This window comes from Nestor notabilis, unplaced genomic scaffold (assembly GCF_000696875.1).
Source record: "Nestor notabilis isolate BGI_N333 unplaced genomic scaffold, ASM69687v1 scaffold28304, whole genome shotgun sequence".
Taxonomy (NCBI): Eukaryota; Metazoa; Chordata; class Aves; order Psittaciformes; family Psittacidae; genus Nestor; species Nestor notabilis.
The window spans coordinates 8,323-34,060 of record NW_009926492.1 but is presented as its reverse complement, the minus strand read 5'-3'; the positions used below and the strand labels follow the sequence as shown (position 1 = coordinate 34,060).

The 25,738-nt window shown below is 47.1% G+C and overlaps 1 protein-coding gene across 1 annotated transcript in view; it reads right to left on the bottom strand.

Annotated features, from left to right (window-relative positions):
* Window positions 1-2,156: 2,156 nt before the first annotated feature.
* Window positions 2,157-25,738, bottom strand: part of TMCO4 (transmembrane and coiled-coil domains 4) — a gene marked incomplete at its 3' end in the record, with an annotated part of 28,831 nt that continues 5,249 nt past the window's right edge. The window contains exons 4-13 of the mRNA XM_010013563.1: window positions 23,921-24,053; window positions 20,888-20,985; window positions 20,012-20,155; window positions 19,420-19,539; window positions 17,229-17,393; window positions 16,604-16,740; window positions 15,518-15,602; window positions 11,377-11,494; window positions 8,526-8,643; window positions 2,157-2,418 (exon numbers count right to left, since the gene is read on the bottom strand). Of these exons, the coding sequence (XP_010011865.1) occupies window positions 2,157-2,418; window positions 8,526-8,643; window positions 11,377-11,494; window positions 15,518-15,602; window positions 16,604-16,740; window positions 17,229-17,393; window positions 19,420-19,539; window positions 20,012-20,155; window positions 20,888-20,985; window positions 23,921-24,053 (1,380 nt within the window). The remainder of the gene's footprint in view (window positions 2,419-8,525; window positions 8,644-11,376; window positions 11,495-15,517; window positions 15,603-16,603; window positions 16,741-17,228; window positions 17,394-19,419; window positions 19,540-20,011; window positions 20,156-20,887; window positions 20,986-23,920; window positions 24,054-25,738) is intronic.

Below are 25,738 nucleotides of genomic sequence, written 5' to 3'. Positions count from 1 at the left end.
AACCCAACGAACGCTTTGAGCAAATCCCTCCTCAAGTGCCTTTCTGATGCAGTGATGGGTTGGGGGCTGGTTGCTGCCCCCCTGGACTCGTACCCTACAAGGCTGCTGCCTGTTTCCAAGCTCACACGAAGGAGTTTGCACTCCCAGAACCCACTGTTATCCCGACAAAGCATCCCTGCGGGACCGGATGCTGGAAGAAGCCACCACACACCAAGCAAATCCCATTGGTTTTCTTTCCACATCACCCACGTATGTTCCAGAACTGAACAACAAGTGGTTGTTATGAAGAAATCCACATTTATTTGCTCTAAATCCCCCCAGGGCCAGTGCTGAGTGACTGTGACAAGCAGAGGACAGAGCCCGGGTCCAAACAGCACAATGGTTCATGCATTTTTGGTACCTACCTGTGGACAGATGGGGTTTGGTTTCGAGCAGGAAGAGAAGTGAGTGCATCTGCCCATAAATGACTTCACGTATGAACACACTTTGACTGTAACTCCAGTGCAAAAGGAGCTGGAAAACACACGGTGAAGTGTGTGAGGTGGCCGGATCAGCAGGCACAGGCTGTGGGAGACGGATGGAGCGAGACCACTTCTTCAAGCCAAATGTTCAAAAGCAATAACACGACTCTCTTCGAGCCAGTTCTTTGTAATAAGGTGTTTGCTTGTGGACAAACCTTCTGAAGCCATGGAGGAATCACAGCCCTTTGCTGCAGCCAAGAGCAGCAACACTGACCTGCAAAACGGGCTGGTCCCTGGGGGCTCCCAGTGCTTGGGATGTCTCCAAGGCCCTGCTCCGGAATCAGCGCTGAGCAGCACGAGCCCCCTCAGCAGCAGGATGTGGGGAGAGGAAAAGCCAGTGTCAGACCCCAAAACAGCCACACTCTGGACTTCAGGAGAAGGCATCTGCAGGTAAGGTGTGCAGAAAGCTCGGGGAGGGAAGGGAAGGTGGTTATTAAGGTAGCTGCTGGGGCACGGAGGGAGGAGAAGGACTCGGTGTGAGCCGAAATGGGAAGCTGCAACCGCACTATTTCCCCTCTCGTGAGTCAAGGAGACCTTTCAGATCTGGAGGTGTTTCTGCACAAGGGGGTTTCTCCTCCTGCCCTGTTCCTGGTAGATGCATTTTCTCGGGCTCAGGAGCAAAACAGGCCAGAAAAGATGGAAGATGTGGATCAGTCCCACAAGGTTTTGGAAGGCTCTGTGTGGTGGGGGATGTAAAGTGGGGTCCCTCCCTCTGGTGTGAGACTGGGGGAGAGGAAAGTGGATGCCAATTAGCTCTTATGGAAGGAGGTAGAAATCAAACAGATTCATCCTATGCCAAGTATTGGTTTTATTCTAAGCCAATGAAAAACATGCCTAGAGGGGGCTTTTATGGCTGGAGAAGTGTGTGGGACACAAAGGATGTTGTGGGTTGCTGGCTTGCAAAGCCTGGGAGGAGGTTTTACAGAGTAATAAATCACAACCAGCCCGCTCTGCTGCGTGTCACCTGGGGTCTCCAAGTGTGTCTCCACCTCGAGCACTCACTGCCCTCAGCTTGCAGACAGGGAAACAGTCTTGTTGATGGGGAAGTGCCCAAGCCCGGGCAGCAAACCCACAGCAGACAGGGATAGGAGCCAGGCAGCCCCAGCCCTTCGCCTCCCTGCTCAGCAGAGCCGAAGTGTGGGCACTGAGATGTGGCTGGACACCAGAGCCTGCAATGCACCAGCTCACTTGAGAACCAAAAGCCAAATCAACCACCAAAAGTGGTTTTCATTTCCTAGAGCCCCTCTCCACAATATGCTTAAAAATACCCACAGAGCCACCTCTTTCCCCAGAGTTACACAGCAGAGACACAGGCTCTGATGGGGAGAGCTGCTTCCCTCCAGGATGAGCCCAGGTTGTGCAAAGAGGGCAGTGCTTCCTGAGGAGCAGGGATGATTTGGGCAGGAATCAGCCCGATCTCGTCCGTGGGAGATGCTGTGGGCAGCTGCTCCACAGGCTTTGATCCAGTGCCACGCTGGTGCCACGCTCCAGGTTCTGAAACCTGCAGATGCAGCTCTGCCCGCGCTACCGATATTCCTTTGGGAATGCCAGTGCAGCAGCTGGTGCTTTGGAAGCGGGTTTAGTGCTGGTTGAGCATCTCTGCCCAGCACAAAGAGCTCTAACGTGCTCCTTCACCTGCTGCCTGTTCCTTGGTTCCTCCCAAGACAGGGCTGGGGGAATCTGGGCAGCGAGCACTGGCTGGGCCAGCCTCACTCGCATCCTCCTCCTCCTCCTGCCCAGTGCCTTCCTCTTCCCAAGTCCCACTGCCCGCGGCCTGCTGGGATTTCCTGGCTGGAGGGGAGGAGAGGCTGCCACTGCCCTTCTGTTCCTTGGTTTTAATGCCCACAGCTTTGAGGATCGTGTCCATTTGCTTCATGTAGTCCAGGTGGCCGCTGACCTGCAGGCAACAAGAGTCCTGTTAGTGGGGAAGCTGCGGGATGCCGCGCTCAGTGGAGTCCTTCAGCTCAGAAGCCACCGCATCGTCAGACTTGGGTTTAGCTCTGAAAGGCTGAAAGAAAGAGGTCTGAAAAGTGCTGGTGCCCATCAGTAACCTGAGCTGGCTGCTCCCTGCGAGGCACACGCTGCTCCTGGCTTAGTTTTCCTCTAAGGGGGGTGTGTTTAAGTGCTTGGATGTTGCGGAGTTACAAACCCACAGATTCTGGGTACCACAAAAGCATAACCTGCCATGGGCAGAGACACCCAGACAAGCTGTCCTAGTTCAGCTCCCTGCTCTCTGCTAAATCACGTGTCCTCGTTGTGCCGTAGGTCCCTAAAAGCAAAGATTATCTTAATTGGAACAGAGTCATTAAATCTCACAGCAACTACCAAGTGTGTTAAAGGTTCTTGGCTGGAAGGCACAGTGACCTGGCCCACACCAGAGGAAACTGGGAGCCTGAGGTTGGCCTGAGCCAAATTAAAGTCAACAATACACAGACGCACACAGTTTTATTGTGGGTGATTTCCATGATAAGATAAACCCTTCTGAGATGGAGGCTGGAGTGCTCCATTCCAGGCAGGACACAAGAAGGAGAGAGAACCTCCTCTGCAGGTGATTATACTCCACTATGAGTGTGCTGAGGGTGGCACAGGGTGCCCAGAGAAGCTGTGGCTGCCCCATCCCTGGCAGTGTTCAAGGCCAGGTTGGCCACAGGGGCTTGGAGCAACCTGCTCTAGTGGAAGGTGTCCCTGCCCGTGGCAGGGGTTGGAACTGGATGATCTCAAGGTCCCTTCAGCCCAAACCAGGCTGGGATTCTATGATTATTGTTGGATGCTAAAGGCCAACAGGCTGAAGGCAGAAGCTGCCTTCTCTGTTTCAGGTGTCCTATACAAGGTATGATTTGCACACTAAGATATTTAAGCATCTCTGGTAAATTCAATTTCTAACAGTTTAAACCATTCCTGACCCAGGCAGAAAGCTCTCTTGGGCAACACCACCTCCTCTTTTCCCAAATATTGCTAGGAAATAGAGAATTTCCACAGCAGGAAATACCCAACACCACATTCCCAGGTTTCCTGCTTCCCAGGAAGGGGCTGCAAAGACACCCAGCCTGCTCCCTCCCTGCTAGCCTGGCTCCTTCCTTGCTAAGCCAGCAGCCAGGCTTAGCAGCACACCTTGACCTAAGCCTAAAAGAAGCCTCCTTTCCTGCATGGGTGGAATTCAAGCCTCGGAGCTGTTTGCACGAAGCAGCTTTTGAGTGGTAACATTTGGATGCACTTGGGACTTGGAGCAAAGAGAAGTTTTTAATCAGCACATTAGTAATGCAATATGTGACTTGAACCAGCCCAGATGGCTCAACAGGCTCTGGCTGTTTTGAACAGATTAGTTAATTAAAATACCCATTGAAGGGCTAATGGACTGGCTGTTGTGTGCCTTGTTCTCTGAACAAGTCTGAGCCTTTTACTACTCAACAGGGAGGCTTGGAGCTACAGAGAGAAACGAGCAGTGTTGGACAAGGCGGAGAGAAACAAGAAGGAAATGGGCTTATTGGGAGGGGTTGGGAAGTCTCTTGGTTTGTGTGTTCTGAAACCTCTACAGTCACCATCTACCTGCCCTGGTCAGCACTGGGGAGTTTCTCAACCTGTTGTGTTCTCTAGTTATTAGTCAGGGAGCACAAATCTCTGCCCCCCTAAGGATGAGACTTCCAGAACTCCTCAGCATCCAGCAGCTTCCACTAACCCGATGGGGAATTCCTCTTCCTCGAGCACCATCATCACTGAGAGATGCTGGGTACAAGTGGTTCTGAAGAGCTGAACCTTCCCTGTGCAGCTAAAAGAGCAGCTGAGGCCTCCTGAAAGCCTGTCCCATGCTCAGCTCTGCTACTACAACTCAGTGTCTTGAAAGGAAGCTCAAATCTGTCTCCAGGATGCCCAGGGTTGGATTCCACACAGCCAGACCAAGGCAAGCCCTGAGAAGCATTAAGAGGAGGTAGGACTCTTTCTCTGCTATAGAATATATGTGCCAAACACTGTACTGTGACGTTAAGTACTGAGCCATCAGCAAAAGAACAGCAAACACATTTCCTTGCTGCTTTCAAGCTGTGCAGCCATCCTGGTGGGAAAATGTAGTGATTCCCTCTCCCAAAAGCCTGTTTTCATGTGCTGAATTCCTCTGCTGGGTCGGCTGCGCTGGAGATGGGATGGGAACATTGAAAACGTTGCAAGGAACAATAAAAGCATTACAAGGAAATAAAAAGTTGTTTGGATAATCTGTCAGAACAAAGGGCAAGAGGAATTCCAGAACAAATGGAATAGAATATTGGTCTTGTAACCAAAGCAAATACATTTATGCTCGTTATAAGGAAATGCAAGCAGTGGGGTGGGTTTATCAGCATGCATCAGCGACTTCTACCCCTCTGGTATCTGATTTTATGGTTGCTTTGACTTACTGGCAAGCACAAGCTGCCTGTATCACGAATTCTGCTGTGGGACTACAGCACTGCCCTGCCAGATCTCCAAAGGACTGCAGGTGATAGCTCTGCTCAGGTGGATCCAGCAGTCAGCTGGAAGGAGCCGTCAGTTCGGTACTTTGGAAAGGTTTTCATAGTTCAAATCCACCTCAAAGGACCAGGAATGTCATTGAGCATAATGGGCTATTAAAATTCCAACTCAAGTCTTTCCGTTGGGTGCAGTAAGAGCCATAAAGACACAGGTCAGTTTATGGGAGCTTTGAAAACAAGTGATGCCACCCCTGAGGCTGCAGCCCCCTCCCTGGTGATGAGGTGAGCTGTGATGCTGCTCTCCACAGCGATGGAGCAGTGCTGGGTGGAGAGGGCAGGGGACAGAGATCACTGTGTCTGAGGAGTGGTGATCAGAGACACCTGCAGACACCACACAGCTCTCTCCGTTCGCAGGGCCAGGGCAGGCTCCACGTGTGTTGATGGAGCATAAGAAAAGCAGAATTTATGTGCCATTGGAAGCATGGGAAAGGAAGGACTTCATCATAGTGTAAAGATCTTTAAGACAGTTTTCACAGTGGACTGACGAGAGAACGGTACTGACTCTGCAACAGCTGTCACAGAACCACAGCCTGGTTTGGGTTGAAGGGACCTTAAAGCTCCTTCAGTTCCAACCCCTGCCACGGGCAGGGACACCTTCCACTAGAGCACGTTGCTCCAAGCCCCTGTGTCCAACCTGGCCTTGAACACTGCCAGGGATGGGGCAGCCACAGCTTCTCTGGGCACCCTGTGCCAGCGCCTCAGCACCCTCACAGGGAAGAGCTTCTGCCTTAGATCTGACCTGAACTTCCCCTGTTTCAGTTTGAACCCATCACCCCTTGTCCTGTCACTCCAGTCCCTGATGCAGAGTCCCTCTCCAGCATCCCTGTAGCCCCCTTCAGACACTGGAAGGCATCATGGCCCGTCCATGCTCTCTGCTGGACTTCCCACTGCACATTCCTCCTGCCCCTTTGCTTCCAAGTCCACTCCTGGTTTCTGCAGCAGTAAAACTGCCCAGAGAAACTGAAGCCCCTGTTCTTGACGTGTGAACCTGTGTGAGCACACACGGCCTGTGCTCTGACTGGAGCAGCTCTGCAGTGTGCAGATGTTCATGCAGTGTAATCTCCAACAGCCCATCTGAACAAGCAGCAATCAATCTAACCCACCACAGCACAACTGCTTCCTTGGTCTCTGTAACAGGTGCTGTCAAATAAATCTAGGGGATAAATCAGCCCCATTGTAACCATTAGGAAGGTTTTATAACTGCATTTGCTGAGTGGGAGGACAGTTTTCTCTCTGTTTTTTTACTGACAGCCAGATAAAAACCATACTAATCAAGAGAGACATGCAATAAATGCCTTGGAGGTGAATTCCTGTTTATATTGGAATCTCTTAGTCCTGTTTATACTGAGATCTCTCAGTCCTCCACCTATATGAGGATTCTGAAGCAAAGAGAACCAAGCTCTTTGGATCCAGCCCAGTTTTCATCACAGATGGACTGGGAGGTGCCTAAACCACTGGGGCTGCCTGCATAATAGTTTTACACTGAGCACCTTTGCATCACCTATGCTTTGTTACTCTGGCACAGCTTGTCCTTTCTTATTCCTGGCAGGACACTCCTGGGGATGGGATCCTCCAAAGGCATCCGCAGGGATGGAGCCAGTCTCCAGTGTAGAAAATCTCTCTGCGCCGTATTTGCAGCAAAATCCATCTTTGCTTTAAAACATATTGCCCCCGAGCGTTCCCTTCCCAGTTCTCGCTCCTTTCACTTGTCAAACGTTCATCAGGATGCTCTGTAATTCTTTTCATAAAGCTCCATGGTCTGGAAAATGGATCAAGACAACGACACCTACTCAAGAGAGGCTTTTCCCCCTGCGGGGGCCGCCTCCATCCCCAGTGCTTTGCAGTGAGATGAAGCAAGTGGAAGCGTCAGCTCCTTCGGAAGGGAGAGCAGAGCTGGGCTGTCGGCTGGCACCACGCAGCGCGGGTACTGGTGCGCAGCAGCGGCAGATGAGCAGGCAGCAGCTCTGCACGCTTATTCACTCAGCTGAACCGTAACTGCTGCAGCTCTGGGGACACTGGGGGCGCTGCTGGCAGCCAGGCAGGAGGGAGGCTGCAGGACTCGGGGGAATTCAAAGTTCAGGCAGCAGAAAGTCAACAGAAAGAGGATTTCTGAAGAGAAGTCAAAAAGAGGAGAGTAACAAGGGCTGAGCTGGCAGGAGGCAGCCCAGAGCCAACACTGTTTGACAGCTTTGACCATTCTTCTTTTCATGCCAGCAACAGATGTCACTGCTCACAAGTGACTAATGGCAACTCTGGGGATGGGGAAGAAATTGCCTGTGGGCACATGTGGAAATGGAAAACCAGAAAACCCAGTGAGATGCAAAGATACAAGAACAGTTTCAGTGCTGGATCGTGTATAAAAGCCTCTGCTACAGCACTTCCTTCTGGGAAGCCTCTAGTTTTTTCCGCAGTCTCTATTTGATCTGTAGAGCATTAAGTCCCATATTTTCTGGCAAGGGCTGGCCATGGCTCAGTTATAATGAATGAAAAGAGCTGGTAACGGTTGTGTATTTATAGGCTCAGCAGGCTGGTGCTCCAACAAATCTGAAAGCACTTAAAAGTGCCTTTGGCTCCAGAGCAGCGGTGACAATGGGGACATTCAGGAGGAGTCGTGGCTGATCAATGACCATGGAAGCAAACTGAGCACCTTCCAGTCCAGTTTGCAGAGTGAAAAATGAATTAAAGCATGAAGATGTGGCAAAACAAGAACTGCATGTCCAAGATTACTGTGAATATGGATAACCAAGGAAGTTCTGCATGATTTTCTGTGGAAGAGCTCACTCGTCAGTGGAGACAAGGCAATGAGAGCATCAGTTTGCTTAAGGTAATTGAGTTGAATATTGCTGGACATGCAATCCAGTGGCTTTTCATTACTGACACCAGAGGGCTTTGAGGAAGCTGATGTGTACCAGGCACACGGGTGAACCTCCTCCTGTTTCCTGGAGACCTCCACTCCAACAAAGCCACAGCCCAGGTCTGGACCTACCAAACTGGTCACTGATCTCACAGAGCTGCTCCAGTTACAGACTGGTTCCTGCACCACAGCACCAGGGCAGCCCAGGGCACCCAGGTACATGGTCTATGGACTTGTCCCTGTGTGGACCTGAATGGTGTTGAAGGCTGCACCAAGACAAGGCTGCAGGTTTCCCAGCTGCTGATCCTACCCTATATGCCCTCTCTGGCATGTAGGCACAAGGTCTTTCTTGACAAGACATTGTCAAGTCCCAGGTCTTTCTTGGAGATGATGACATTTTCTGCCTCCAGGATGAGATATTTCACTACCAAAAAATCCCAAACATAACCCAAAAAGAAAGGCAGATTCTCATTATTTTGCTCCGTATTGAGTGCTGGCTGGGCAACAAAATCTATAGTGAAGTGTGAGCTGAGCAAGGGAAGGGAAGCACACAGAGGTGCTCCCTTCAGGACCCCATCCTCCCCTAACCAATGACTGTGAGGTTGCAGTGCTGCAAGCAAAGGAAACACTGAGAAAATCAGAAGTGTTACTTACTACAGATGAAAGGTCCATGTTTACCATCCTCCTGTCATCCAGGTCCACCGGCTGGAGGCCTGCAACATTGATCTGGGCAGAAGAGGTTCTGTACACAAACCCCAGCAGCCAGTCCCCCCTAGGAGCAGAGCAGAAGAAGAGTGTGCTTAAATCCTGTTGCCAAAGCAAAGTAATATGTAGAGATCACAGCAGGTTCCTGGGCCATGGTTGTGTAAGTCTGAATTGAGTCCTGAGCCGTGGGTGTAGTCTCTATTATGTGCAGCAGGTTTAAAAGTCTGACCCTTCTGTTTCTTTCTGTATTTGCTTAGAGATTGCAACACATTCACATATTTAATCTTTCTAATGTACTAACAGGTAGAACATTCTCCAGCCTGTAGAGAGCTGCCAACACGATAAGGCCAACACCAATGCTGCTGGCATAAACATTGACTGTGAAGCTCCTCGGGGTGCTCCTGATTTAGAGGTACTGTACAAACATGGTTTCAATGACAGAACAAGGAAGAGTTTGTTCTCACTGTATAGCACAGCCTTAAGTCACTGTGGCAGTGTCAGGGTGAGTCCTTTGGCAATACATAACCTCTTCTCCTGTGCTGAGCAGCAGTGTAAAATCTGGGCACCCAAACAGTGTGGAGCAGATTGAAGCTGGATGCAAGTGGTGTTTGTGAAACACACCTGCACAGGCAGCCGTTTCTAGCTGCTCCTCTCCACTCCCAGAGGGTCTATGCTAGAAGTTGTAAGTGTACACAGAGCTCTGCAAAACCTCTGCAATGCATCCCTGCTACTCCAGCATGGGTTCTGTCAAAGTGAGACTGACTCATTTGGTTAAGCTTTCCCAGTAGGAATTTGTAACCCCGCTGTGACATGGGATGGGACAGCTCTGACAGTTGGCTTTCACTCTCCGTGTCCTTTCAGGCTTCAAAGCTGAAGGAGACAAGTCACACTGGACTGAAGTTCAACAAATAACAAACAACTGTGTGAGTCTGTGAAACTGGGCCCAGATCTGATTGTGCAGGAATTCTATTCAATGTAATTCAGCTGATCTAAAGAGAGCTACTCCTAAAGTGACAGAACAAAGCCACAACTGGTATGAGCGAGAGACCAGAGGAATCAAAATCAGGTGAGATTGTACCACTAAATGTGTAATTCTTCTCTCATATCTAATAGCCTCTCATAAGCTCTCCGTATCTCTCAGTGACCTCCTCTAGCTGCCCTCATGTTAACTGAATAACCCTCAAATCCAGCACTGAGGGCAAAGGGGAGAACCAGCAGAGTGGGGACAGGCTCCTCACCTGCTTCTTTGCATTCCACATCAATTCATGGGCTTGGCAAAGCAGAGACAAACTAAACTACAGCACAGAGGTACAAACACACACACTGTTTTATTCCAACAGCACATGCAGGCTTTGGAACTGTAACAAGACCTTTTGGGAGGGGGGGTTTGTAGGAAATGAATACACGGAGCTTTCTGCAGCGACATTGGGGTTTGTGTAACACAGGGAGGAAAAATATTTGCCTGGGCAAATTCAGTTCCATGCTACAACTGCATCCAGGATTTCTGGCTGCTTGGAGGGCCCCAGGAGCACTCCCAAGGAGGCAGGAATTGCTTTTTCCTTCTGTCACATGCAGAACTCCTGTAAGTGATTTGCATCTCCAGCAGCTGTAAAACCTCCTGTGATCCAGAAAGGACAAAAGCAACAATCTTCAGCTGATCTGACAGATGGGATTAATCAGTTGTTGTTTTCACCTTTGATGCTTTTAATACTTTTATTGAGTTCTTTGTAAATGACTAGGCCGTGTTAGATGCACAGCAGTGCAATACTTCCTCATCTTACACCTATGTACATGTAGCCATATATAAGAATGTGTGTATGGAAAGTACCAGCAGCATTTTCAGCTCTCCTTGACCCAGGCTCATGGCTTTATAAGCTGCCTTGACTTGCAGTTACATGTTCTTTGCTAACCTTCTTGCCCAGTTATTTCTCACTTTATTTTCCCCATACTCTTAGTCTTCCCTGCTTCATTCCTTCATGTTAATGTTCCCTCTTCCAACTGTGGTGGTAAGCAGTGTTCTGGTCACAATTATCTCCCAGTACAGAGTCATTAGATTTGATACCATCACTTGAATTCTTGATTAGCTTTTATAAGATTGCTTCAGCTGCTTCATGCCTCTCCTCACCCAGCACAACCCACAAAGCAGTTGTCTGCACAGTGTTAAAGGCTGCTATTTGCTTTCAAGGTGATGTTTCTATTCTTCCTCATCCTTAGTAAATTTGGTACAGCTCTTCCAACTATACCTCCTTTGTAAGTATCTGGACCAGAAACTGACTCTAGATACAAAAAGTCATCAATTTGCTTGAGCTCCTTCCCTCCCATTGCAACTTGCACAGCTTGCTCCCCACTGGCAGTCCCTGGTGAATTGTATGTCAAAGCTTTCATAGATTTCAGTTCTCATTCTTTAACTGTCAGTGAACCAAAGGGCTGTATTTACAGTCCTTTACACAAAGATAAGATTGAAAGAGGTCTTTGAACACATCAAATGATGCACACAAACACACTGACCCAGCTTTAAGCTGATGTAACGCTGCCACTGTACAAACAGGACACACATACTGAGCACTTCAGGCTTCCTTTGCATCAAAGAGGGCCGAGAGCTGGACACAGACCAGCCTTCAGGTGTCTCCTGAAAACTGTCATCCCAACTGATCTGAGGGAGAGACCCTCGGCACAAAGAGGCTCTGGCACTGCTGTCTCTGGTGCTACTGAAGCAAATACTCACTCACACAATGTTTAGAAAAGATAAATGTATGAAATCATGTCAAAGTGACACCAGGACGATGAAGCATGTACAGACCTGCAGTAACCATTTATGATCCTGCCCGACACCACTTGTGTAATAGGCTTCCAGTACTTGGGATCTCCTTCCACGGGAGCTCCCAGTAAGACCACATCTTCAATGATGCCTTGGAAGTCTGTTGAGATGAAAGTGGAACAGTTCAGAATTAGAACACAGATCAGGAAATGTATTTTTACACATCCGTGAAGGAGGGGGTAGGTTCTGATGTGTACTATGGAAAAACCATCACTTCTGTGGTTTAAAGACAGGAGCAGTGGAAAGGAGGATCTTGAACATCATTCTGCATAAATTCTGTGTCTGCAGTTCAAGCTGGAGTCAGTAAATGGGAAAATTAGAAATCCTGACAGAGTAAAAGGGGGCAGACTGATGGGAAGAGAGCGAAGTGGCCAGGAATGGTTTGTGTGGGAAGGGACCTTAAAGCTCATCCAGTCCCAACCCCTGCCACGGGCAGGGACACCTTCCACTAGAGCAGGTTGCTCCAAGCCCCTGTGTCCAACCTGGCCTTGAACACTGCCAGGGATGGGGCAGCCACAGCTTCTCTGGGCACCCTGTGCCAGCACCTCAGCACCCTCGCAGGGAAGAGCTTCTGCCTCAGAGCTCATCTCAGTCTCCCCTCTGGCAGGTTAAAGCCATTCCCCTTGTCCTGTCCCTCCAGGCCCTTGTCCAAAGCCCCTCTCCAGGTTTCCTGGAGCCCCTTTAGGCACTGGAGCTGCTCTGAGGTCTCCCCTTCAGGAGCCTTCTCTTCTCCAGCTGCCCCAGCCCAGCTCTCTCAGCCTGGCTCCAGAGCAGAGCTGCTCCAGCCCTCGCAGCAGCTCCGGGGCCTCCTCTGGCCTCGCTCCAGCAGTTCCATGTCCCTCTCGTGCTGTTCCCCAGAGCTGGATGCAGGATGCAGGGAGGGTCTCCCCAGACCCACTTTGACAATCTATCAAACTTGTTTGATTTTCTTGAAGAGCACTTTAACCTGGATGCCCAGGGCATGATTTGCTGAAAAGCAATGTTGACTTTGAAGCATAATAAATCTTCCTCTTATGAGACAGCTGCAGCTGGGGAATTCCAGTAGAAATCATGATTGAATGAAAATCTTGGGCAGCTCTGCTACTTTCCTAAAATCCCATCTAATATATTAATATCTATTCATAAATCATCTTGGTAAAGAGAGATCAAGAGTGATACCATAGACCTAAATGAAAATCACAGTCCTTGGAGACTCACGGGCACAGCATGCCAAATCCATACTCTCCACCCATGGGAGCCCAGCACTCACAAGCTGTGAGCCAAACCATTCCCAGGCTGCCTTTGCAGGCTGTAAGATAGTATGCTGCAGTTTGTGGGGATGTGAGACTGGCAATGAGTGCACAGCACCTCAAGTTTGGATGGGGAGGTGCTGCCTGGCTTGGCTTTTTACATGTAGATCAATTGGTTTCCTTTCCCTCATAGCAGGAAAGGACTTGGAGCTGCCTGCAGTGCCTGGGTCTTTCTCTGCAGTGTAAATCCCAGCACCTGACAACAATCCAAAAGAGCTCTTGTGGTATTATTCTTATTGCAAAGCAAATTTTCCACAATGGAGAACAGCAAAGAGCAATTCCATTTTGTTAGTGTAACCTGTGAGCAATAAAGTCCTGTTCCCATAATCATGGGCAATGAAAAAGACACCCAGAGCTTAACCAAAAAGAAAAGAAACCCAAAGCCTCTCATATGGAGAGCTTGTTCCAACCAAGGTACTAAATTCCCTGGCCACAGCGTGAACCAACTGAATAAACACACAGCATCCTGGACATCTGGGCAAGGTATTGGAAGCTTTTGTTTCTCCAGTGCTTTGTACAGCTTCTTTCTTGCTTAGAACGACAATGCCTGAAACATACACATTTTCTTTGAATGCTGACAAACAGCTGAGAACAGATCACTGACCTCTACAGTGCTGACACTCTCTTTCCCAGTCTGCAAATCTGTTCTGTGATGAAGAACAGTAAAGGCTGCACAAGCAGGAAAATGAAGAAAAAGAAAAGGGGCAAAAATCAAAACCTGGTAAGATTGGGTTGAAGGGACCTTAAAGCTCATCCAGCTCCAACCCCTGCCACGGGCAGGGACACCTTCCACTAGAGCAGGTTGCTCCAAGCCCCTGTGTCCAACCTGGCCTTGAACACTGCCAGGGATGGGGCAGCCACAGCTTCTCTGGGCACCCTCACAGGGAAGAGCTTCTTCAGCATCAGACAAATCAGCACCGGGTGACCCCTCACCCAGCCTGGTTTCAAGGTGCAGGTTCTGGTGCTAACAGCAATTTTCAAGAGTTCACACTTCTTATTCACTAAATGCACGTGAACTGTGGTGAAGAAACATGACCAATAACCCCCCCCTGCAGTAACTTGTCTCTGATGGGTCTTTGCTACATCTTCTGCTATAATGCTGTTATCTGAACACGTCCTGAGCTCTGGCTTCCAAAGTCATTTGTGATTAAGAATCCCAAAGGTTATTTCATTGCTTTGCAGAAGAGTGTTTTCTTTTAACAGCATCTGAGTTTCTGCCACTGGATAATCCACGCTGTTACTTGTCCTCAGAAATGCCACTGCCATCTGGATACAAAAGGCTGCCTGACTAGGCCTTGTTTTCCTTTTGTGTGAGACATCCAAGCCCAAACCCAAACGAGTCGCAGATGTTCCAGGTCCCAGCTCCATTCCTTCTGTGGCTTGTGCTGGAATGTGCATGTGAAGAAGGCCTTGGCAATGTGCACTGAACGTGCTGCTTTTCATCTCACCAGCAGCTCAGCTTTCATAATTCAATTAAGGAACTGAAAACTCAGTGTGCAGTGGGGAGCTGCTGTGATACCCAACGACAATGTAAGGTTCCCTTAGAATGGCAGCCAACCTTAAAGACTCCTAATGATTCCCCTTCCTGCAGTACTTAGCTACAGCCCGTTATTCCAGCGAGAGCCTGCACACCATTAAATAAAAACCTGGAAATATCCCAGCCCCTGGCATTCTCTGGACACAAAAAGAGTAGATTTAGGGCCAGATTAGGATCTGGGTTCTGGCTTTGGGAGAACTCCATTAGGATCATTCTGGATTTGATTAGATTTATTTTGAGGCCAGAATTCCTGTTTTTGAAGGCTCACATCTGAAACCAGAAGCGAAGTTCTGGTACACAGCTGTCAAGAGAGAAACTGCTGACCTGCTCTGTCCTCACTTGACTCTATTCCCACCTTCTTGGCCTTTATTGAACATTTTCCTTTATAAAGCTCTTTGTTTATTAGGGACTCTTTGTGAGGCTGGCTGGTTGATGAATTAAATTGCCACAGAAGGGGAAGGCTGCAGGCACACACTCACTACTGACTCAACTCCAAGTTGCAATTTACATCAACTGATCATCATGATTTTATTCTCTTTCTAAATCAAAAATAGAATCTATTAATAAACAGAACCACAATGGGTAATAAATTGACAGATGGTTTTATACTTGACTTTGGGGAAAAATTACCATGAAAATAGCAGATGACAGTGGCATTTCAGTGACTTAAATGGAAGGGAGGACTCAGGGAATCAGCTACAACAGCTACAGAGAGCTTCCAATAAAGGCAAACCATCCTCTGCCAAGATCACAGCATCATGTGGGCAGCTCACAGACTGATCCAGCAGCTGAATGTCACAAAATGTCAAGTTGTTGTTTACAGACTGGAGACCAAACTGACACACTGAGCGCCTCGAGTGAGCACAGTGGATTTCATCCACTGAACTTGTGGAAGTGACAGTAGGATTGGGCTCTAAATGCATTTCGAAACCTTTTAGTTTAAGGTTTTTGTCCTACCATAGAAGACCCAAGCTCTGTTTTGAAGAAATTTTCCTCTTACGTAGACACAAGGCAGCAGCTCTTCCCTGTGAGGGTGCTGAGGCGCTGGCACAGGGTGCCCAGAGGAGCTGTGGCTGCCCCATCCCTGGCAGTGTTCAAGGCCAGGTTGGACACAGGGGCTTGGAGCAACCTGCTCTAGTGGAAGGTGTCCCTGCCTGTGGCAGGGGTTGGGGCTGGAGGAGCTTTAAGGTCCCTTCAACACAAACCAGGCTGGGATTCTGGGATTCTCTTGGAAGAAAACCTTCTCTACTGGCAGTGAGGAAAATGAAGGTGAAAAAGATCAGAAGGTGAATTTTACCTTTTTCTTGAGCCATTTCCTGCAGGCAGAAGTAAATGACTCTTGCACCCAGACTGAAGCCAATCAGTGTGACAGGTCGCTTGCCCTAAGAAAGAAGGAAAGGAGGAAATGCCATCAAATACTATTCTAGAACCAGAAAGGGAGACTGGACACCAGATCCCAAGACCCTGATACACAAAACACTTACACTTTGATATCTTTTTGCTATTCAGAAAATCAACTGAAAGAATCTAGTGATCACAAGTTACAATAAAGCAGATGCTTCAAACAAACCACCCAGAAGCTGTCATTGGTTTGAGACTTCCAAATGGAAGCCTAATTCAAGGAGCAAACTCTTCCTGGGAATGTTGCAGTAAACAGAAGAAGAAGCAGGTGTAACACAAAGATATTGGCCACTTCTAGACTTCAGACTGAGTGACAGCAGCACTGTGTGGCTGTTCTGAACATGACGTGGGGTAAGCTAATGAGATTTTCTGTGAGATCAAAAGGAGCCTAATCTCAACAAGAACATAAAATCCTCTTTGTGTTAAGGAGGGAGTAGGTGTGCAATGGACTCTCTAGCCATCATGCTAACTAGTTTGAGATGCTCCCAGCACTGGAATGTGTGTTTTCACAACAGAGGATGCTTAAAAGGCAGTAACAAATGCCCCCAAGTGAATCAAAGGGCTTGTATGAAATCAAGTATGTTGCCAATCCTTGTATTTATCAGGAAGCATTTTTAACACTCTTTATTCTCTTTTCCTTTTCACCTATCTTTACTTTCTCAGGTTTCTACTAGGTGTGTTGGCCTGGCTATTTTGGGAGCTGGTCCAGTCTCTTGTCATTTATGACCTGGATCTCCTCTTCTTCCATTAGAAAATCTTCAGGTTAAATGGTACAAATCTTAGCAGGATTGCTCTGATTTACTTGGGATCTCCTATTTTCCCCCAGTGAACCAGATTCATGCAGCATTTTTTCATATTAATATTATTTTTTATGTCCCTGGAAAGGTATCACTTGAGAGTTAAGGAGCATGACTCCAAAATTCAACCTCCACGGGCCACATCCCTTCCAGCCACTACTGCTGGGTCATTTCTAACCAGTTACCTGCTGTCGGCTGAGCAGGATATGTGCTAGGTGCTTGCCTACTTCAGCAGAGCGATGGAGACACACTCCCCAGGGGTTGTCAATGACACTGGCAACAGTCAGGAGCGAGGTTGGCCAAGTCAGAGCTGTCACAATACCTGCCACACACAAAGCAAACAGCACAGCAGAGTCACGAATCGGGGCTGCTCTTAGGAAACACCAAAAGCAAGACAGGTCACTAAGCTGAAAGCTAAACCTGGGACCTGCTGTCCTTTCCAGTTTCTTCTTTCCCAAGAGCTGATCTGAGCAATGTTTTGCTAGATGAAAGATAAGAAAGCAGCTGATGTTCTGATACGGAGACAGACACTGTGCATGAATGTAACCTGCATGTCTGAAAGCTTTATGTAAAGCAGTAAACCCCAGTGTAATAACATAGAGAAATAAACACAGTCACACGTCAAGGAAGGTGTTTCCAGCTGTCATTTTAAAAGAATGAGTCAATGACACTGGGGCAGAGCAGGACAGGAAAGCAAATCTAGACTACAGGTGTGGCGGAGAAGGAGCTCAGCCACTCCTTTCAACAGAAACCAACAGTGAAACTGCACGAGAGCCATTCGAGCAGATCTGATGTGATTTAGGTCCTTACCTGACAAGACAGTGAATTTGAGGGCTTCTTGAGCCATCATGTTCACAAACCCATTCAGCAGGGTATCTAAGGCATTGCCAAGCTCCATCAAGTACTTGGATTCCCAGGCCAGACAATACTGCTCGCTCGACTGCAACATGCTGCTCCATGGTGCTGTGAAGCTCCCTGAGGAAGGGTGCAAAGATGGAATCCGTGGTCAGAGAAAGCACAACAGTGGCTGACTCCTGGAAGTCATGTCAGAAGCCATGGCTACAAGAGCTCATCCTGGCTGGATGAGCCCAACAGAGAATCAGAAAAGAACCTGCTAAGCACTGGAATGCACTGATCTACTGTGAAAATCAGGAGTCGTCTTTAAAAGGAAAGATTTAGACTCTCTATTTGCACTGGTTTAGGTCTGTGTAAATAATTGTGCAGCTTGAGCTGCCTTGGCAAAGAGGCTTCAGCATGGACAGGCACAGAATTCACGGCCCATTCAATTGACTCAGAGACTGCCAAGACAGATGGACATTAACACTAATTATGTCAGGTATTAATGACATTCCTCCTATCATCAGACATCAGGCTGAGTCCTGCAGCTCCACCTTCTCATGTAGGCCAAAGGAGAGCCTGTCCTGAGAAAGGTGAGTGCTGAATGGCTGCATGGACTGAGCTCAATGGGACCAGGGGCATGGAAAATACTAAGATCTTGTCAAAATGCACTGCAGAGCATCTTCCCAGCACTTGAATGAGGTGGGCAAGGACTGCAGCAATGGCCCTGTCGGAAAACAAAGCACATCCAGACTGCAGTTAGTTTTACTTTGCCATCCAGCCTAGTTAGCTGCTTCAGTTGAGGTTTCTTCCCTCCAGGTGCCACTCAAAAGCAGTACCTGGATGTTTGAGAGATAATGGATGATTTCCACTGTGCAAGTCTAATTTTTGCCTGAAAGAACAATTAAGTTGTACTGTCTCTCCTGATGTAGTGTAGCTTGGACTAAGTGGCCAGGAGAGATCTGGCAGTGCTATTAATGGCAGATGAACTCCGAAGGGCAGAACAGAGTTTTAATCTTAAGTAATTAACCCCCTTCCCACACTGTTCCTTCCCCAAAGGATGCAGGGCAGGGAGCCCCACGCCACATCACACCACAACATACTCCCAGCTCTGTGAACATCCAGACAGGCAGCTTCTGGGAGCTCAAAGCTCACAAGGCAGTGAATTCCCTAAAAATCCCATCCTCAGCCCCTGTTCTAAGGAGTCATGGGAGTGTGTAAATAGACAGACACAGCTGTAAGGAGGAAAAGGGATGACAGTCCTCGTTTTGCGTTTGAAAACATTATAGCAGATTGCTAGTTATGGAAGAAGAATGTGTGTCATTTGTAACTCCCTTTTAAGGGCAAAGAGACACCAAAAGGTTCCTGAAGGGACACACTTGTCTCTGTAACAGTGCCTGGGAACCCTCCAACCCTGAGGATTCGGGCCCCTGGCAAGCAGTCAATGAGAGGAGCCAAAGCACAGTACTGCAAAGTGAAAATAACCTTACTGTGACAGCAAGCTGCGACCTAACAAGGGGGAGGACAGAGATATCTTTCTGCATTAATGATATCCAGTGTTAATTATGAGGCTTTGGAAGAAACTGGCAGCTGTTCAGTCAGGTTGCTGAATATATCAGCAGACTGTTGGCATATTTTATGTGACAAGCTCTATTGGCAAACAAAACACTACAGACCTTTCAAGGTTGCTGCCTGGAAGTTCAGCTCCTGAGTGTTGTGTTTAACAGGGTGTACTTGACAGAACTTTCTTGCCAATAAAGCTCATTAGGTGGCAGACACTGAGACAGAAAAAAGATGCTGTTTTCTGTTAATTACTGGAGGAGAAACATAAGGTCTCCCAGATAGGTGAGACACTTTGTACTAGTGCTGGAAATGATCCACCCCAAACAGACCTCTCCTAGCAAAACCATACTGCACTTATCCACACAAACAGTCCTGCTCTGTCACTCCTACTGTCACTACCAACTTAGTGTCCTCTCCCTTTCCTCTGTTTGAACTGGGATTGCAGACTGGGTTACAAAGTCTAGTGTTGAGTGTTGATCTGTTTTAGTCACCAGGCCATGCAAGAGTGGGGAAGCCATGGCTACAAGAGCACAAACACTGCCTGGAGTGGGACCCAGACATGGCTCTCAGGCTTTTCTTGGTGTTCTCATCTTGTTCTTACCATATTTGCCCGTGCACAGCCAACCAGTAATTGCTATGGTGATGTGAAGCTGCTTTCCTTCAGTAAGTGGGAGGAATTCAAACTCTTCTATGGCTCCCACACGCTTCTTCATCTTATACCCTACAAACAGCAATGCAGAAACATGAGTTGAGAAACCACACAGCAAGGACAGACTCTGCTAACAGCAGAAGTACAGAGGGACTTGGATAGGGTTCCAAAACCCTCAGCCAGTCCATGCATTACTTAGAGCTTGGTAGGGAGCCAACATGAACCTTCTGAGCTTGTGTGATCTGAGGCAACACCAGCAGAAGGCTTTTTTGCTGCAGACAAGACATCAGGTGCAGGAGCTACTACGCTCTCTGGCAGCATCTTTCTAACCCAGAGCAGCAAGCTTTCATTTCCTTCATTACCACATACCAAGTATTCTTTTCCTCCTTGGTCAATAGGAGCTGCACAGTTCTAGTGGAAGGTGTCCCTGCCCATGGCAGGGTGTTAGACCTGGATGATTTTAAGATCCTTTCCAACCCAAACCATTCTATGATCCTATGATCCTGTGCCTCAGTAGCTGAGAAATGTGTGGTCACTCTCTTACCAGTAAGACCAGCTCCAGCTGCTCCAAAAAGCGATGCCATGACAGCAATTCCAGCAGTTGAACCTAAAGCAGCTGCTCCAGCACTTCCAATGACTGTAGCAGCTCCCGCAGCAATCAGAGGGGCAGCAAGACCCCCTGTCAAGCCTGAAGATGCAACAAGTAACATCACTAGATTATTATGACTTCTAAAAACCAGGCAGTCAACTCCCTGTGCTGTGCGAGTGCTGCTAATGCTACTGAAGAAGGACAGATGATGGTCTTTTGGGCATCACCGATAAAGGGGCTTTTTGAGACCCTCCCCAGGCCCTAAGTCTCTGCACAGATTCTTTGGCTGACTTCAGCAGAAATGAAAGTCAAAGGAAGAATGTGAGGTAGCCTGGGGTGAGCTGTGCCCTGTTTGCTTAGGAAATACTGATCTAGTCTCACACCATTCTGAATTGAGAGTTGAAGATCCGATCCTTTTATAACACAGAGGATAAGAGTGAAAGCGGAGAAAACATGTTTTAAGGGCGACAGCCTTGGTTTACTACTTCCCCCAGCCAGTGAATCTACCCTGGAATAACTTTCCCAGCTAATTATTTCCTCTTTAGAGTCGTGTGGCTGAAACTTTTCTTGGATTTGGGGTTTCTTCTGTTACTAGGGGGGGGTGTTGTTGTTGGTTGCTTGCTTGGGTGGGTTTTTGCTATCTGAAGCAAGATGCTGCCTTCAGTTCGGCAAAGGAAAGCAGTGAATGTTTTAAAATTGGAGCTGGGGCTCAAAGACACGATGGTTTCTGTTGCTGGATGTGTAAATCAGTCGTACCCTCCCCTCTCTGCCCCTAGTGCTGTGCATGGAGTTCAGGCCTGCAGGTCTCCAAACTGCCTGGGGCAGCCTCACCGATCACTGTGCCGCCTCCGACGGTTGCCAGACCGATCAGCAGGTACCTCTTCAGCTTCTTCCTTCTTTCCTTCTTTTTTCTTGCTGCTTCTGCAGTTCTGGATGGGGATTAGAATCACAAACACTAATGGAAAAGCCTGATGGATGACAGTGCTGCATCAGAACCTGCTTTTATTCTCCTCAGTGTAATTTCCCAACTGGGAACAGTAAAAAGTAACATGCAGGTGTGGACTGTGACAACACACTCAGATTCATGAGCATGGACATAAACCCACAGATGTAAACTGAAAGCATTTAATTGCTGACAAAAGCCAACAGATGTTACTTACTTGGAAAACCCTTCCTAACAGGGATGAAGCTTGCAAGAAATAAGAAACAAAAAGTCAAAGCCATTTCAAAACTATATTGATATGAACTGTATTTAAGACATGTACTGCCTATGTATCAAAATAACACGAGAAAGTGAACTGGGAACAGGGAAAAGTGTTTGGAACAAAAGGGAATAGGGGGAATTTGCACTAACAAACATGGAATTGAACTATTTCCCAGCAACAGTGTGTATATTGAGCTGGTTTCTAATTGCACATCACAATGTAATAATAGAATAGGTATTAAACAGTCAGTAGTTCATTTGTCTGTGTGCATTTAAGCTACATTTCTCTTACCAGCAATGCTTCCCTCTTCAGAGGAAAGTGCAAGAACCAGAGAGGACTGGAATAAGTTGTTTACAGAGGAAGGTTCCTTCCAGCCTGTTTATGCAGAGGTTAATCTGGGCCTTGAAACATGAGAATTTATCTTGCTTCCAAACTTGGATATTTTCCCTCTTAATCCTAGCCTAATTGTGGATTTTCATTATCCATATAATTGCCTAATCCCTCCTGGAACCCCCTAAGCACACTGTAATTTTGATAAAGACAATTTGAGACGAGTCCCAAACAATACACAGCTTTGTACAGCACAGCAGGAGGAGAATGGAGCACAGTGGGTGAAATCCCTGCGTCGCTGAAGTCAGCGGCAGAGCTCCCACTGACTTGCATGGCACCAGCACTTTGTCTCCACAGAGATCCTCCAGAAAAGCCTCCATCATGTATTACCTTCTGCAGCTGCAGACATTAACTGTCTGCAGAGCACAACACTGCAGCCTGCAGTGGTACCTCTTCTGCAGTTTCTGTTTAACTAAGTTCACTTTCTACACCCCCCTGGTCAAAGGGGAGTTTGGACGTGCCCTGGTTTGTGCATGCACTCCCCCATCAGAATGCTGGCTTTGGAAGAAATCACTCCTGGTGTTCTTTAAAGGAGTGCTGCAGTCTGTTAATACCTAAGTTGGCAATATCCAGCAATTTCTGTTCTGCAGAGGGGTTCATCAGCTTTTATAGTCAACGTGCTGTTGTCTGAGGCTGAAAATAATGACATGCAGAGAGCTGAAATACAGCTTGAGTTGCAATAATGAGCAATTTGTGTTAGTATAAAGATAGCTTGCAGCTAAATCCTGCCCGAAGATGCAGTAAGTAAAACCACCGCCATGAGGAGTTTTACCTGCCATTGCTCTCCTTTTGTAGCTGTTGGCAACTGTTTTTGCTTTCCTAATAGCTTCTGCATTACAATTATCCCTTGATTACCAGACTGCTTTTTATCCACTGTGGTAATTAATTGCCTTTGCTTGTACTTCTCTACCCTCAGTGATCTTGGTGGTGCAGCCTCTTGCCTGGAGCACAAATTATGTTCAGAGAGACTTTATAGGTGGAATTTCATTGACTCCCCATTGACTCCCAACTTTAAAACAAGCAAAGGGTCATTGAGTCCCCACAGATCTCTGCCTTGTTTTAGCACTGCAGTAACGGACTCTCGCTATAAAGATGTTTTCTTCCTCTTATCTAATGGCTATTTACTTCCATGGCTGCAACTTGGGCAAAGAACACGAGTGAAACCCGTAGTTTTCACCATGCACAAACCCCGCTGGGGCTAGCTGCACTGCTTGAAAGCCATGTTTGTAAGTATGCAGCATAATTCACCAGTTTCTCTTGCCATTATCAGACACACTGTTAACTTTTTGGGTGCTACAGCAGCCACAGTCCAGTCAATACAGAATTACCACCCTCAGCATCGGGGTTTTGCTGTGCTGAAGGCCCAGGATTGAGTTTGTTTCCACAAGCCACAGCAAAACAGTCCCCATTAATGGCAACCCTTGCTCCTGGCATGCTAAATGGTGTCCTGGTCAGCAGTCCATGATCTCTGAGATTGTTCTGACTTTCCCTTTTTACAGTGTGCTATAAAGTTAAGCTTTATTTAAATAATTGAAGCCGTTATTAGCACTTAGGTTAATCTCATAACCTGTTTTCTGAGCTGACAGAAAAAATATTCAATGATTCCTTGGAAAGTCCACTACTGACATATTTACTGCCTTACATATTGCTAAACCTTTGCACAGTTCCTGCCTGATGAGTGGAATATACAAATACTACATTTCTTATAGATACCAACAACGTTTTGGCTGTTTCACATCTAAAAAGTGGTGATCTGGAGAAAAAATCTTGTATGAATAACACAGACTTAGGAGTCAGGTCTGCAAGTATCTAAAGCTGCAGGTTATTGCCCTCTCTTAAACAGGCACAGAGGACAGATCCATAGGAAATGAGCAGCTGAGGATCTAACCCTCATATTTCAGGAACTTCATTCTGCAAGAGGCAGTTCTACCTGAAGAATACTGGGACAAGAGATGAGATACAAGACTCTACAGTCTAGGAGAGGCAATTGGAACAAGGATATGAGGTAGTTCAATGTGTAGTGGCCTCTACCAGCTTGCACAGTTGGGTCTCAGCTCAGATTATAAGAAGGCTGAGCCTTCCCTGCTCCTCAGTGCAGCTGAAATGCTGTGAGGGCTCTGCAACCCTAATCAAGCCATAAATGATTAAGCTAAGAGCCAGTGTATGATCAGAGGGGAATGATCAGAGACTGGACTTAGGCACAAGAGATTACTGCTGAGCTTTCAAGCACAGTGTTTTTTCATCCCATAGTCAACCCACATGCTCTTACTCTGACTCTTCCTCTTTTTGTTCCTTCAGGCTTTCAAGCAGAGATTCCTCCAGGACTTCCAGCTCCTCCAAGGGGATTCTCAGCAGCCAGGTGATGTGGCAGATCAAAACCCTGGCTCGAGCATCGTAGTGCCCTGAAACAGAGGGAAGAGCAGGAAATCAATCAGTCTGCATCAACCTGATTAAACAGCGAGTAGCTCACTTGGCTGTGCTAGAGGATCATGTCCTATACAAGCACAGCTCCTTCTCTTAGGCCCTCTTCTTCCATGTCTTTGGACACAATTCCTACTATCTAGAGAAGAGAGCAATAAATGGGGAATCCTCTGCCCTGCAAACCTCCTCCTGCACCAGGTAATTGCCTCTGTGGCAGAAAGAGGATCTCAAATCCTTCTGTCTTCATCCTCTGTGATAGAGGCCTTTTGGTTTCATCTTCCTTCTCAACAGAGAAATGCTCCAGCAAGACTAGAAATAGTAAATATATATATATGTGTGTGTGTGTGTGTGTGTCTAACATGACACAGTAACCTCAACTATGCACCAATACAAGATATGGTATTTTAAAATACCATATCTTAGAAGCTTTATATTTAATTCATCTTGCTGGCAACAAGAGTTTAAAGCTACGCACCAGCTCACCTAGCAGCATCACTGGCAAGTGTCTGCATTTATACCTTGCTGCAGGAGATGCTGGAGTGGATAGTGCAGGTGTTCTTAAAGAAAAGACACTTTCAGTGTAATAGATGTTACATTATTTCTGCCAACTCTTGCTTTCTGAATGAGTCTCTCTCAGTAGCACCTGCTGCTTCCCAGTGGGAGGCTTTTGTCAAGGTTCTTGGTGCACTCTGGGATGAAAAATGCAATTGCTTTTCCAGGATATCTGGAAGATACCAGCAAGAACCAACTACAAAGACTGTTTGTGATACCCGCTGCACGTAGATCAAATGTGGCATTGGGCAATTGATTAAGTGTATGTGTTTATTACCATTGCTACCAAGATACCAAACTACTCTGGTAGGCTATGATGATACTACTTTTAAGATTTGTGCTTAGTTGAGAAATAAGGATAAGGATTTATCTTCACTTCATCCCTGACATGTGTCACATCTTACAAGCCCAAGCATGTGTTCCTTCCTTCTTGCTTCCTGTCTGCTAATCCACAACTTAGCTTTTTACTCAGCCAGCTTGGCAGCAAGTCAGCCAGGCTTGAAAATATATTTCTTTTCAATTCCACCTTAGCAAAATAAGTAGTTTTGCAATAACTGCCTTGTCGATTTTCCATGGAAAATAAAGCAAGCACAAAAATGGTACTTTGTTCTGCAGTGACACAGGCTAATCAGCATCCAGTGAGTTCATTCCTATGAGAACATGTGAAAACACAGAGATTTAAACCCTGCAAGTGGTGATATAAACCAGGCTACTTTTAGAAATGAACATTTTGTTCAGTAGGCAGTCTTCATTTCATGAAGTTTATCACATAACCCATGGTGCGGATTGGAAAGCAGAAAATTGTTTTTTGTGTAATGTCATAGATGAGTAAAATCACATTTATTTATAATGGGCTTCACAGGACACTCAGGAATTCTTTCCCTGAATATGTTTTGGTTTTCTTTTTAGGCAAAAAGTGATGTGCAGAAAATTTGCTGGCATTTTCCTCCCAGCTTTCCTGCCTTCCTAAAGAAAGAGGTCACCTGCTCCCCTGGAAACACTGGAGAAACCCCATCCCTCTCTGGGTATTTCAGTTCAGAACTTCTCTACCATCACGTTTGCATACCAGTGCATGGCATGTGAAGGTAAGGAGACAAACAATTCCATTTTTATC